This window comes from Mytilus galloprovincialis, chromosome 12 (genome assembly GCF_965363235.1).
Source record: "Mytilus galloprovincialis chromosome 12, xbMytGall1.hap1.1, whole genome shotgun sequence".
NCBI classification, from domain to species: domain Eukaryota; kingdom Metazoa; phylum Mollusca; class Bivalvia; order Mytilida; family Mytilidae; genus Mytilus; species Mytilus galloprovincialis.
In genome coordinates this window covers 64,446,048-64,461,374 of record NC_134849.1, presented here as the reverse complement: position 1 = coordinate 64,461,374, position 15,327 = coordinate 64,446,048, and the positions used below count along the sequence as shown (strand labels likewise).

Below are 15,327 nucleotides of genomic sequence, written 5' to 3'. Positions count from 1 at the left end.
TCCTGGACATTTTGAAAACCCTACAGAATAAAGAATGGAATATGATTTTTTTTTTCATTCCTTTTTCAATCTTTAAAAAGGGGCCTCCATGGTTGAGTGGTCTAAGTAGTTACTACTGTAATCACTAGCCAGACAACACTGAGGTTTTGAGTTGGAACCCTGCTCAAGTAGGTGCACTCGACTCCAATCTTAATTGACTAGGATTGTCAGTTTTCCTATCGAAGGTTTTGGTTTTCTCCACGCAATTCAGCTTCCTCCAACAATAAAAACTGGCTGCCAAGAAATAACCTAAAAGTGGTGCTTAAAAATGGTGTTAAAACACAAAAATCAAAAAATCAAACCAATCTCTTAAACTTCAAAACTATTTCTACTTTCAGGAAATGCCTTGGTAGACCTGATGTTGAAACCAGATGATGAGCCACCTAAAAGTAATGAGCGAGTTCTTTGTAGACATCCTTTCATAGTAAGTGTTGATATCATTTACAGCTGATTGCATTGATTGTGTAGGTAAAGGTAATATCTTCGGTTAGCTAGCTTGCTAGCTGAACCAGGTCAGGAATACTACTCTCTTTTTGAAGTAGCTTAGTTCTACAGACAGATAGATTAGTTACTGTTGGACTAGTCTACTCTTAAAGGAGGGTAGTTTACCTAACCTAATTATTATTTCATGGTTCAGTTTAAAATAGCAAGCAAGCTAAGCAGATATTACCTTTACCTGCATACCTCTTAAAAGTTATATTTAAAATATGAAAAAGTAAAATTATAAAAATACTGAACAAAAGTTCATAAAAGGAAAGTTGGTTATGAAATTGCAAAATCAAAAGCTCAAACATATCAAACAAATAAAAAACAACTGTCAAATTTCTAGCTTTGTACAGGGATATCCATCTGATTTCCTTGTGTAAAAAATGCTGGATTCAACCTAAGAATAAGGAGTTATCTTCCTTTGTTTAACATTGTTGATCTGATTCATTTAAATTTTTGGTTCCCACTGTAAAATAAATTGAATTTTTACCCTTCACTGCTCAAAACCACTTTGATTAGATCAAACTTTTTTGAAGAATTTTGAAGAAGATGATGAAGAAAATATCAATGAATATCAACTGCTACAAAAGAAAATATTGATTTGAATTAGTGTGAATTGCCAAATGCCAAATGAAGAAATTAAGTATCCACATAATACAATGTTTTCAAACAGAAGAAAATCTATACAGGTGTAATAGCATCACATCATATTCAGTTTTATACAAAAAAAAAGAGAAAAAAAAAATTCCCTTGAATTTAACAGTTGATTGGTTAACTTATGTTGATTGTTATTAGCTTATATGCGATGAATGCACTTTGAATGTTTTAGTACTGAAACATAGATACCTATAGATAGAAAGTCTAAATTTAACAAAGACTTATAGGGGGAAAACAATGGTGGTAACACTCATACAGAAGAATATAATAGCATATGAATAAATGTTTTTAGATACATGTGACATAGAACCTGAAGATTTTATTGAATTTGAGACATTTTTTGGAAAATATTGATAAGTTTGTATATATTGATTAAATTTTTTTTTTTTTAGGAGTCCAAAAGGGCTTATGTATGTCCTGCTAAGATAGAGAGATTACATAAAGTGTTTATAGAAAATGGAGAGGTATTACAACTTATACACTTTATATGAACACAGAACAATAACAATATAAATACAAATATGTAATAATATTACCAATGAAACAAACTTCCAGAGTTCATGTGGATGTTAACAATGAGCAAAACCTTTACTAAAATTGAGAATGTGTCAAAACGACAACAACCCGACCATAAAGCAGACAACAGCCCGAGGCCACCAATGGGTCTTCAATGTAGTGAGAAACTCCCGCACTCTGAAGTGTCCTTCACCTGGCCCCTATATTATACTGTGTAGTAAGCTTAAATAGGACCCGCATTACAAATTCAAAAGTGTTAAATTTCTACATATGGAGAAAATAAATGTAGACAATAACAAATTTTATGAACCACCAAATGAATAAGCAAAGGTTTTAAGGATGTTCGCTACTCTGTTAAAAAATAACAAGCTTTTTAAAAGACTAATATGAATTGATAGTATATTAATAAAGAAACTCAAAAAGTAGAAAAAATGGAGGGTCCGTGTACTCATTTTCGAGATATAAGCCATTGAAAATTTGGCGGGAAATAATTATACCCCCGCTTTAAAAAAGGGGGGGGTATACTGTTTTACCTCTGTCTGTCCGTCCGTCCGTCCCATGAAACTTTCGTCACATTTTTCTCAGGAACTACACATCCACCCTTTCTGTAATTTGGTATCAACATTTATATATGTCAGCCATACCGTGTGATGCGTTTTCAGATTCATCACTTGACAACTTCCGTTTTACCGAACACTTGTATGATTTTACACATGATAGCCAAGTTGAAAATTTTCGTCACATTTTTCTCAGGAACTACAATACAAGGATTTCTGAAATTTGGTTTCAGGGTTTATCTAAGTCAGCTATACCGTGTGATGCTTTTCAGATTGATAACTTGACAACTTCCTGTTTACCGAACACTTGTATGATTTTACACATGATAGCCAAGTTGAAAATTTTCGTCACATTTTTTCAGGAACTACACATCCACCCTTTCTGTAATTTGGTATCAAGATTTATATATGTCAGCCATACTGTGTGATGCGTTTTCAGATTCATCACTAGACAACTTCCTGTTTACCGAACACTTGTATGATTTTACACATGACAGCCAAGTTGAAAATTTTCGTCACATTTTTCTCAGGAACTACAATACATTGTACAAGGATTTCTGAAATTTGGTTTCAGGATTTATATAAGTCAGCTATATCGTGTGATGCGTTTTCAGATTCATCACTCGACAACTTCCTGTTTACCGAACACTTAAAATTGAGAAAGGAAACGGTGAATATGTCAAAGCGACAACCACCCGACCATAGAGCAAACAACAGCCGAAGGCAACCAATGGGTCTTCAATGTAGCGAGAATTCCCGCACCCGTAGGTGTCCTTCAGCTGGCCCCTAAAATATGCATAATAGTACAGTGATAATGGACGTCATACTAAACTCCGAATTATACACAAGAAACTAAAATTTAAAATCATACAAGACTAACAAAGGCCAGAGGCTCCTGACTTGGGACAGGCGCAAAATTGCGGCGGGGTTAAACATGTTTATGAGATCTCAACCCTCCCCCTATACCTCTAGCCAATGTAGAAAAGTAAAACAATAACAATACGCACATTAAAATTCAGTTCAAGAGAAGTCCGAGTCTGATGTCAAAAGATGTAACAAAAGAAAATAAATAAAATGACAATAATACATAAATAACAACAGACTACTAGCAGTTAACTGACATGCCAGCTCCAGACCTCAATTAAACTGATTGAAAGATTATGTCTTCATCATATGAATATCAGGTACAATCCCTCCCGTTAGGGGTTTAGTATCATACTATCATAAAATATATGAGAAGAACATAACCCGTGTCATGCCAACAACTGTTTTTTTAGAAATAAATGTGTTTAGTTCCGATGCAAAGACCCTATCAGTGAATCAATGTTAAAGCCAAAATATGCAATCTTTAATGACCTGACAACAGTATCGTAACTATATCCCCTTTTAATAAGTCTATTTAAAGGTTTTGTTAGTTTCTGAGGAGAATACTGACATTTTTGTGCTTTATAAAGAATATTTCCATAAAATTTTGGATGTGAAATACCTGAACGTATAAGATGTCTGCATGTTGAGTTATATTTACGAATTATTTCCTTATACCGGTGATAAAATTTAGTAAATGTTTTGACCAGTTTGTGATATCGAAAACCCTGGTGTAATAATTTTTCAGTAATACATAAATTTCTCTCACGAGCGAATCGTACAAGTTGAGATATATAAACACCATAAGATGGTGACAAGGGAACGTCACCATCTAAAAATGGATAATTAACAATAGGAAATGAAAAATCATCTCTTTTATCATAAATTTTTGTATTAAGCTTCCCGTTTATGATATAGATATCAAGATCGAGGAAAGGGCAGTGGTCATTGTTATCATTAGCTTTATTTAAAGTAAGTTCTACAGGATAAATTTCTTTAGTATACATACTGAAGTCGTCATTATTTAGAGCCAATATATCATCCAAATATCTAAAAGTATTGTTAAATTTTTGTATCAAATGTTGTTTTGATGGGTCTTTGCTAATTTTAGTCATAAATTGTAACTCATAACAATACAAAAACAGGTCCGCAATAAGTGGTGCACAGTTAGTTCCCATTGGAATTCCAATAACTTGACGATATACGGAATCTCCAAAGCGAACAAAAATGTTATCAAGTAAAAATTCAAGTGCATAAATAGTATCAAAGCATGTCCAATTGACATAGTTCTTTTGTTTATTGCTACTAAAAAATGATCTAAAAGAGTTTGAACATATGTACTCGCGTTCCGACTTTTTAAATGCCCAGTTAATTAGGGATGTGAATTTTTTCTTAATAAGAATATGAGGCAAAGTGGTATATAGGGTAGAAAAATCAAAACTTTGAACAGATTCAAAATCACCAATATATGCATGCAATTATCAAGTACTTCCAACGAGTTTTTGACACTCCAAAAGTAATTAATTCCACTATTTTCAAAGGCCTTATTTGAACAATTTATTATCAGGTTTTTTATTGTACCAAGTGTACTAGTAAGTAAAACAGACAATTTAGTAGTTGAACAATGGCTGGAAGATGAAATAAATCTATATTTGTAAGGTTTTTTGTGCAGCTTCGGAAGCCAGTACATAGTTGGGACTTTCATTGTGTTTGGTTCTGCTTGTAAAGAAGTAGCTAAAAGTTTATGTTTGTTACAGATGTCGTTTTCTGAAAATGAAGTCAGTTGGAATGTTGGTGAATTCGTGATTTCCTTTTGCAGAACCTCTATATAAAATTTACGTCAAACAATAATGATATTATTAGCAGCTTTATCAGCCGGGACAAAAACAAATTCCTTGGCTAGTTCTGTTAGTTTATTTTTGATACGTGAAATAGGGTTTTTATAGTTTTTGTTGAGGGTAAAATGTTCTTTAAAATGTTGTATTCGAATATCAACTATCTTCATTACTGAATTAAAAAAAGAGTCCAAAGATTTTTTGTCAGCTTTTTCCCGTTTTACCCATTTCAAACAGTAGGCGCGGAGTGAGTCGTTGATGATATTACGACACTCATTCCAGTTAACAGTTGACGGGGGACGATATTTAGGTCCTTTACTGAGGAATGATTTTAACTCTCGGTCGCGAACGATGTTAAGGTCTCCTGTTATAACATGGGAAATTGGTCCATAGGTGTATTCTGAATTACTGCAATTACACGACATAGGTGTATTTTCAGTGATATTTACATCTTTACACAATTGGCTATAATTAAACACATATTTTCGGGTAGATTTCTTGTAAATATAACAAATGAGAGGGAGTTCAGTATTATCAAAACTTGCATATTTTTACACTATTACTATTATCCACTTGCGGCGGGGGTATCATCAGTGAGCAGTAGCTCGCAGTTTCACTTGTTCTCTCTAGATTTTTCATATATTTAACATTGGCACCTTATTTGTTTCAAAAACTATGAAAAAATAACAAGAATTTTATAAAATTTTGAAATATGGCTTTTTAAACTTTATGTAATAAAATTATGAAAAGAAAAGTAGGGGTTAGTGGGCAAATTTTTTTAATGACAATACATGGATAAAACCAGAGGATTCCGAAAATCTGGCAAAAAATCAAAAAAAAGGAGGAGCAAACATCCTTAAAGCAGTTACATAGTCAATTGAGAAGGAGACTTGTTGAGCTTCCTTTTATTATAAAAAAGTTGTATATATTGATATATAGGAAGATGTGGTATGAGTGCCAATGAGACAACTCTCCATTCAAGTATGTATACAAGTAAACCATTATAGGTCAAAGTACGGCCTTCAAAACAGAGCTTTTGCTCACACCAAACAGCAAGCTATAAAGGGCCCAAAAAATTACTAGTGTATTAACCATTCAAACGAGAAAACCAACAGTCTAATCTATATAAAAACAAAACACAAGAAGCGCTTATGAACCACATAAACAGACAACAACCACTGAACATAAGATTTCTGACTTAGGACAGGTGCAAACAATTGCAGCCAGAATAAACGTTTTAAGGGTACCAAACCTTCACCCTTTTCTGATAAAGTAAAATAACTAGCGTTGATTAAAGTATTTTCAATACAAAAAGATGGATAGCTATACCACAATTGTTTTATATAAGCAGACTGATTTGCTCATTGTTAAGGGCTGTACAGTGACCTATAGTTGTTAATTTCTGTGTCATTTTGGTCTCTTGTGGAGAGTTGTCTCATTGACAATCATACCACATCTTCTTTTTTATATGCACATACTGAGTTTTAATTTGTTCCTGTATTATTTTTAGGTTAAGCAACCTTTACCTACATTAACAGAACTGAGGTCTAAAGCCTTATGCTCTCTGAAGAGTCTTAGAATTGATCATCGACGAGCCTTAAATCCTACACCTTACAAGGTAAGTCCAAAACAATCATAATCGTGTTATCATCAAGTCTTATAAGGCTGTGCTTTATCAGCATTATTGTTTGTTTTGGCTGTTGAAATTATGGCTCTTAAGTTAAGGAACAGCAACGAAGTAAAAGGAATCACTATTAAGTTAGATGAGAAAAGTCACAGCATTAAAATTTCACAACTAGCAGATGACACAACATTATTTTGTAAAGATAAAAACGATGTTATATCTGCAATGAATATAATCGAAATTTTTGGCTCATTTTCAGGACTATTGGTAAATAGAAATAAAACAGAAGGATTGTGGATCGGGAAATTGAAATCATGTAAAGATAAAATTGCGGGGATTAATTGGGGAGATAAACCCATTAAAGCATTAGGGGTGTTTTTTGGACATGATAAAGATGAATGCGAAAAATTAAATTGGAATTGTAAAATAGAGAAAATGATGAAATTATTCAAGACATGGGAAAAAAGGAATCTTTCAATTTTAGGGAAAATACTAATTATTAAAGCATTAATTTTGCCGTTATTTACGTTTTTGGGAAGTGTCTGCTTAACACCTGAAAACTATCTTAAAGAAATAGAAACAAGAAGCTTTAAATATATTTGGGATGGGAAGCCAGACAAAGTAAAAAGAAACCTGATAACACTTCCTTATGAAAAAGGAGGCCTACAAATGGTCGATTTTAAAAGTTATTTTATAGCGCTTAAAGCATCATGGGTATATAGACTAGTTAATGGTAAATTTTCCAACTGGAAGCTAATACCTTTTAAATATTTAAAAGTGTCTAATAATATTTTAGTTATATTTAATATGAATTTAAATGATATAAAACATTTAGAATATTTTAAACGTGTTCCAGAATTTTATAGAGAAGTAATAAAGTCCTGGATTTTGACTGGGGGTGGGCAAACAAAACAAGCAGTGACATATGCTGGTATAAGAAAACAAACAATTTGGGGAAATAAATTTATTGCATTTCATAAGAAACCAATTATATTTGAAAACTGGATTAAAAGTGATATAATATACTTGAATGACATTCTAGATGACACTATGTCACTATCAGAAAATTATATTTTGAACAAATTAAAGTGTAAAGTAAACTGGATTGCTGAATTTCATAAATTGAAACAATCCATTCCACAAAATTGGATTAACATAGTTAAACAAGAAAATTCTGTCCAAAGTAAAGTAAATATCCAGAGAAATATGATCATATGGAAAGATCGTTATTTTGAGACTACATTTTTTTCAAATAAAATGTTATATGACTCTCTAGTGAATAGTAAAAAAGAAACGTCAATAGGGATAAACAGATGGCTCAATATTTTACCATTGCAAGAAGAATCAAATATGAATTCATTATATAACTTTATTTTCAAATACTTAACTGAAAATAAATTAAAAATATACAGATGGAAACTACTACAGTTTATTGTACCAACCAAAAAGCATTTATTACAATGGAAAATAGCTAATAACAGTCTTTGCAATTTTTGTAACTTAGAAGAAGACTATGCTCATTATTTTTTCAATTGCTCTTATTTAACAAGATTTTGGCAACAATTTAACGAACTTTTAAAAAAGAGTAATTTACATTTTTCAATAAAATTACAACACATGATATTTGGATACAAAATTACAGACAGCAAGTATTACCCGATAAATTTTTTGATTACAATTATTAGTTTTTCAATATACAAGTCGTACTGTGTATCTGAACAGAAAACAAAAAACATAGACGTATTCAAAATGTTTATTAACGAATACACAAAGAGAGTAGATACCAATCTTAATGGACATAAGGCAATAAGTCCAATGTTACTTTCAATAAAAAGACACATAGTCAATGAATAATATTTTTAAATTGTTAATATAGAGATTTGTAAAAAATGTATGTCAATTAATTTAATCAGCTGACTATTCCCTGGGTAGTCAGTGGATTGTAACAGGGTACGTCAAGAGAAGCTTGGAATCTTGATGGTTTATGTAACAAGCAATATTTGATGAATAAAATTATTATGTAGTTAAAAAAAAAAAAAAAAAAAGTCTTATATAATACTTGTGCCTTATATCTTACACCTTACAAAAAGTGTCATCATCAAGCCTTCAATCATAAATGTTAACATATATACCGTTTACATACATGCATTACTGGGTACAGTTTTGAAAACTGATTACCATGGAATCATTATTATTCGTTGGACACCAATTTTCGTGGATTTCGTGGGTACAGGTGAACTACGAAATTAAATGTTTTAAGAATGGCAAATTTTCTATAGGCTTGTATGCAGACCTCGGCAAAACCACAAAATTAAATATCCACGAACATACAAGTTTTCCTTTATCCACAAAAATTAATGAATCCACAGTATTTAAATTAATTTTGTAAGTCCAAGGAACATAACTGTGTACAAAATCATTAAACTGGAACAAAATGCAAACTTGATCTGAAACATGTCAAGATAAAACTATTTCCTATATCCAAATCAGTTTCTTTAGGCATGAAGTAAAAAAGTGTGGAAAGCAGACAAGACAGACAGGCGGATGGATGGAATGCAAACCTAAAGTCATCTTTGACTTCGTCAGTAGGGGACTTATAAATACATTTTTAGATATTCTGGTTTGTTTAATCAAATTATTGATATATAAAAAAAATAATAGTTGAGGGTTCGATATACATGTATATAATTAGTGAGTCTGACCAATAATTGGCAGTGAGAATGTTTGTTTATTTTTGCTTTAGTTATATTTTTTTCTTCTTTTACAGGTGTCGGTCAGTAGTAATCTGTATTCATTCATGCATGACCTATGGTTAGATAATGCACCAATAGGAGAGCTGTCATAAATCATGTGATCTAGTCAAATTTACACCATATTGAATATTGTGATATCAATCAGAAAACACACACATTTCCAATCTACCAGTGGGATTTTATGTTGTATGCGAGTAGAACATGTTATTTTGATGTTATGTTAGATTGCACCTGATTGAGTATGCTGTACATGAATATTTGCTACTGTCAGTCATTGAATTTACTGCTGCAAATTGTGATTTATAGCAGTTAGCTTTTTAAAACAAACCTTTTCTAGACTGTGATATTTAACCATAGACATAATCATGTCCATGTAGAGATTTATTATTATAATTTCTTTAATTTTTGTGGTATTTTCACAATTTTTTAGCATTGTGAGAAAAATATTTCTCCTAACTAGTGAATGAATTATCAGTTCTCAGCATATGATTGGACTTAATTTTGTTATGACGTTAAATTTTCTTGATTTCTTCTGAATTTCTTATTGTGACGTCCTGAAAAAATATTGCCATGCCTGATGACTTCACAACATTAAGAAACACACAACTTTCTGCAAATCTTTGAAAAGCAAGGGGATAAAAAAATCGTTAGGGAAACAGATTCCACGATAACTTGTGTGTTACAAAAAACTCTACCATTGAAACGAATTTATATAAAAATGAGTTTGTATTCCCTTAATTTTTAAAAAGACACAAATTGAGAGAGATGCCCATAAAAGCACTTAAAAACTTAAATCTTGTAATTCACATCAAATCTGGATAACTAGAGTTGTCTCCCATTGTTAAGAATCAATATTCTCTTACTTTTCAAATGTGACCATGCTGATGTTATTTTTTCACAGACACCATTTACACTGAAAGGCTGTGGGTCAACTGGCCATGGTGTAACTCATTCATAAAAGACAACTTGAGATTGGTGTATAAAACCCTAACCGGAAACAGATTGAAAATTGAATTCTGGCTGTTAATTATAAGAATGCTTCTTCTACCTTTTCTGTACTTTACACAACTGTTTTTGTTAGAGTTTTATTTTATTAATGTAATTGTTAATCTGTTTTGTACATATTATATTATACCATGAAATTTTAAGGTAATATGTATGACATTGGTGAATATATTTTCTATGAATTTCAAGGCATGAGAATTGAAAGAACAAACCAAATAATTTCAAAATTTTCTAATCCTTCTTGTAAGTCATGGAGGTGGACTTCTTTATTATGATTCAAAAAAAGTTTGAGATAAAAAAATTAAGTCAAAATGAGACGGTATTTATAGGTTATCTGTGGTTCAGAAATTAGAAGGAGTTTCTTGCGTTGTCATCTATAAACCCCATCTTCGACTAATAACTTAAGATGAAAAATAATCACAAAATAGAAAATTTGAAAAAAATAGATGCAAAAGAGAAAATCAAAATAAAAGCAAACCATTGCTTCACATTAGTCAACATCTGACCATAAAAATGTTGGTATTTAGATGAATTTCACAAATCACTTTCGCATTAATATTTAAACTTTCCATCTAATGGCAATTTTTTATTCTAAATTAATATTACAAAATAAATGATTGATGTGTTTTGGTTCTTTTTTCTTCTTATTTAAGATAGTATTGAATATTTGTATGACTGATGCATTTACTGTTTTATATATCTGAACAGTTTGAAAGTAGGCCAGTTTATTATTTTTTTATTTATCCATTTGGATTATTTGTGGGATCTGCCTTTATTTATAAGTAAGGTTTTTATATATTTGAAATAAATAACTAAATCTCTTACCCATATGAAGATAATATAAAAAAATATTTTACATTCTGTTTTTTGACTTCTAAAACATGTAAACGTAAAAGCAATTGTAAAATTTTACCCCAAAATAAAATCATTTCCTTGTAGGAATTATGAATACAACTTTAATATTGCAGCTGCTGACTTCGAAAAAAAATCTAGAAAAAACTATAAAATTTTAATAGTTGCTAGCTTGCACACTTTTTTGTTACAAACTTTCATGTTTTTATTATACATGAACTGGGATTCGCAGAATAAATATAATGAGCAAAAATATACCTACCCCACCCCAAAAAAAACTTCAAAAATAATACAAAAATGTCATTAGAAAGTAAAAACTCAAGCCCCCACTTAACTCAAATTTTGGATCATTTAGAAACATAATATTTTTTTCAATGTTTTCACTGTGTCATTTTTACATGAGGGACTTCTGTCGAGATTAATTTTTTTGAAAAAAGCTACATGGGTAAACACACTTTTCAATTCACATATATATGAAAAACACTTTTGTTCTCACTTTTTTTTTTAAAGCAATTAACTAAAACATCACTTAACATTCATAAACCCTCCCCAAGTTTCACTTATGTTAAAAAAAATAGAAAAGTAATATAGTGCCATAAGTTAATTATCAATAAAATTAGTTAAACCTATATATATATATACACGTAAACACAAAACCATTGACCCGGTGTATAAACCCTAGCCTTAATATATGCACAATACATGTTCTTAAGTTAAAAAAGTGTATTTATTTTATTAAATTTGTTAGAAGATGGAAGTTTTTAACGACTTTGACTGGCTATACCGTCCTTGCACAGTTGGCTAATTTGTAAAAAGTATGATGCATTTATTTATGAAATATTAAAAGCTATGTTATAATTTGGATGATATTTTATTCGTTACTTTACAAAATCCTGAATTTAAAATTAAAATTAAAAATGTCTATTTCATATTGGACATGTATGTTTTGAGAATACACCTCTGTTTTTGTTCGAATGTTAAAAATAAAACCTTTTTTTTTCTCTGAAAGCATGATTTATAATTTTTCGCCATGACAGAGAAACAGGTCAGCTTTCCATGAGGGGAAATAAATCTTGTCAAATTCAAGCTTTCAAAAATTGAACTACTGTAAATTTAGAAATATTGCGTGTATTCATTATTGCAATTTTGTCATTTTTGTCCAAAAATGCGATTTTATTTTTTGCGATATCGAGGAAAATTTAATCCTGTTCAATTCCTATAAAAATAATAAAAAATGCGAGTTTAAATTAATGCGATTATGACCCTGTCAATTTTTCGCAATAATTTCTGAACAAACAGTTTATAGAATACAGGTTCTATCAAAGTCACATGACATGTGTCTAAAGTCATATCAAAATAAACTGCTGATAATTATATTAATTATGAAATTTATAATTAATTTTATGTATTTTAGTTGTAAATTATGTACTTGTTCATTAGATGATTTTTACAAGACAAAAAGTAATGTATTTTAATATTTGTTGTAAATTAAATAGATTTGATGATTTTGAGAGAAATAAAAGAAAGTGCAATACCTTTTGCATAAAATCTGTTTATCTTTTATCACAAATACACCAAGCTTAAAAATACCTTATCAAGTTAAATAGAATTGATAATGGAAACAGAGAATATGTCAAAGGCCACAAATGGGTCTTCAACACAGCAAGAAAATTCCACACCCAGAGGTGGTCCTCAGGTGGCCCCTAAAAAAGATTGTGAATTAGTTCATTGAAAATGAACGTCACACTCAACTCCAAAATAGCTATCATCTTATACAATACCCAGACTGTGCTTCTTATATATATATATATCTTTATCTCTTTGAAAGAATATACATTACTGATTTTATATTGATGTGTTGATTTCTCTGAACATTTTTAGTTTATGGATTTGTTTAGCATGAAGTCCTGATTGCTTCAACTTGAAACCTAGATCATAATTATTTACATGTTCATATGATATACTAAAAAAGAAGACATAATATGAATTATGCCAATGACATAAGTCACACAACTCATCAGCTCTAAAACATAGTAAAGCAAATCAAACAAGAAAACTAACAGCCTGATTTATGTACAAAACAATGAAGGAAAAACAAATATGATATACACCAACAAATGACAAACACTGAATTACATTTGAACAGGCATAAACAGGGGCGAGGTTGATGGAAAAAAAATCATGGCATAAAATCGTCCCACATGAAGACATGGTAGATAATGTTTTTTTTGGGGTAATTATAACCTATTTCAAAACTGAATCCAACCCTGAAAATGATAGGTGTTGTAAAGTTTAATTTAAACAGAGTGAGAATTTGACAAGTGTGAGGCAGAGACATATATACACATATATGTCTCTGGATGATGTGCCCAGTGGTATTCAACTTGACCCTGATCATTGGTTTACTGTGGGATCGATTAGCAGACACATGGTAGAGTCGACAAATCACTTGGTTGGTGGTCAAGGTTTGCCTAGCTGTGGTGGTCATCATTAAGCTTAAGTATATTAAAACAGTGCATGTTCTATTGTATTTTAATGTTGAGTTATTTTTATGCCCAACCTACGATAGTAGAGGGGCATTATGTTTTCTGGTCTGTGCGTCCGTCCTTCCGTCCGTTGGTTCAGGTTAAAGTTTTTGGTCAAGGTAGTTTTTGATGAAGTTGAAGTCCAATCAGCTTGAAACTTAGTACATATGTGTCCTATGATATGATCTTTCTAATTTTAATGCCAAATTAGAGTTTTAACCCCAATTTCAGGGTTCACTGAACATAGAAAATGAAAGTGCAAATTTCAGGTTAAAGTTTTTGGTCGAGGTAGTTTTTGATAAAGTTGAAATCCAATCAACTTGAAACTTAGTATACATGTTCTCTATGATATGATCTTTCTAATTTTAATGCCAAATTAGAGTGCTAACCCTAATTTCACGGTTCACTGAACATAGAAAAATGATAGTGCACATTTTAGGTTAAAGTTTTTGGTCAAGGTAGTTTTTGATGAAGTTGAAGTCCAATCAACTTGAAACTTAGTACATATGTGTCCTATGATATGATCTTTCTAATTTTAATGCCAAATTAGAGTTTTAACCCCAATTTCACGGTTCACTGAACATAGAAAAATGATAGTGCAAATTTTAGGTTAAAGTTTTTGGTCAAGGTAGTTTTTGATGAAGTTGAAATCCAATCAACTTGAAACTTAGTATACATGTTCCCTAAAAAAATTGATATGATCTTTCTAATTTCAATGCCAAATTATAGTTTTTACCCCAATTTCAGGGTCCACTAAACATAGAAAATGATAGTTGCGAGTGGGGCATCCGTGTACTATGGACACATTCTTGTTAGATTCAAATATTATGTACATACATAATCTCACAATTACAGTTCTTGCATTTGTATTTAACCATTAATTTTAAGTTCATCACCTCAATAATACCTCAATTAGCTTCAATTCTCTTGTTTTCTTTATTTGAGATCTAATTAGTCTTTCTTTTTAAATTGCTTGACCTGACATTTAAATCACAAAATAAAATTTTTAAAATCAGATATAGTCTTCAATAAAAGACGCTTTTCAATCCACCTGTAGATAACATAAAATTTTTTGGGTTACCAAATATAAATTTCAAACATATAAACATTACATAATTAAATCATTTTTCACCTAATCGTTAATGAAAATAACGGTTTTAAATTAACAATGAGGTGCTAATTAAACTTATCTTTTATTAAGTAATTTCAAACTTAGTATACACAAGGAATTGTATATTTCCTTTGTATTAAAGACTATAATACTTGGATAAAATAATTACAACATTTCTTAGTCCTTAATCTGAGAAATTAGAAATTACATGGAAATAAGTTGAAATAATTTAGATATCTTGAAATTTGGGTTTAAAAATGAATATAAATGAATATCTATCTATATTATATAAATAAGGAATATAATTATTATGATAAAATTGCCAGTGAAACGTGTGTCACTTTATGACAAAATATGGTCATTTAGTTTAAGTCTAAACTCTGTCTCATAATTAAAAATTGGATTTTTTTTGACACAAAACGTAAATCCGGTAATTGAAACTTATGGAAATTTATTCCAAGTAATTGCATTTCATCTTTACACCAAAAAAATCGTATGAATCA

At 30.6% G+C, this 15,327-nt stretch overlaps 1 protein-coding gene across 3 annotated transcripts in view; it reads left to right on the top strand.

Moving 5' to 3' along the window:
- LOC143054542 (nicotinate phosphoribosyltransferase-like) overlaps positions 1 to 12,736 on the top strand; it is a 33,635-nt gene extending 20,899 nt beyond the window's left edge. For all 3 annotated transcript variants that reach the window (XM_076227562.1, XM_076227563.1, XM_076227565.1), the window contains 4 exons: positions 378 to 463; positions 1,575 to 1,646; positions 6,465 to 6,572; positions 9,346 to 12,736. In XM_076227562.1, the coding sequence (XP_076083677.1) occupies positions 378 to 463; positions 1,575 to 1,646; positions 6,465 to 6,572; positions 9,346 to 9,423 (344 nt within the window). In that variant the 3' untranslated portion in view covers positions 9,424 to 12,736. The remainder of the gene's footprint in view (positions 1 to 377; positions 464 to 1,574; positions 1,647 to 6,464; positions 6,573 to 9,345) is intronic.
- Positions 12,737 to 15,327: the final 2,591 nt, after the last annotated feature.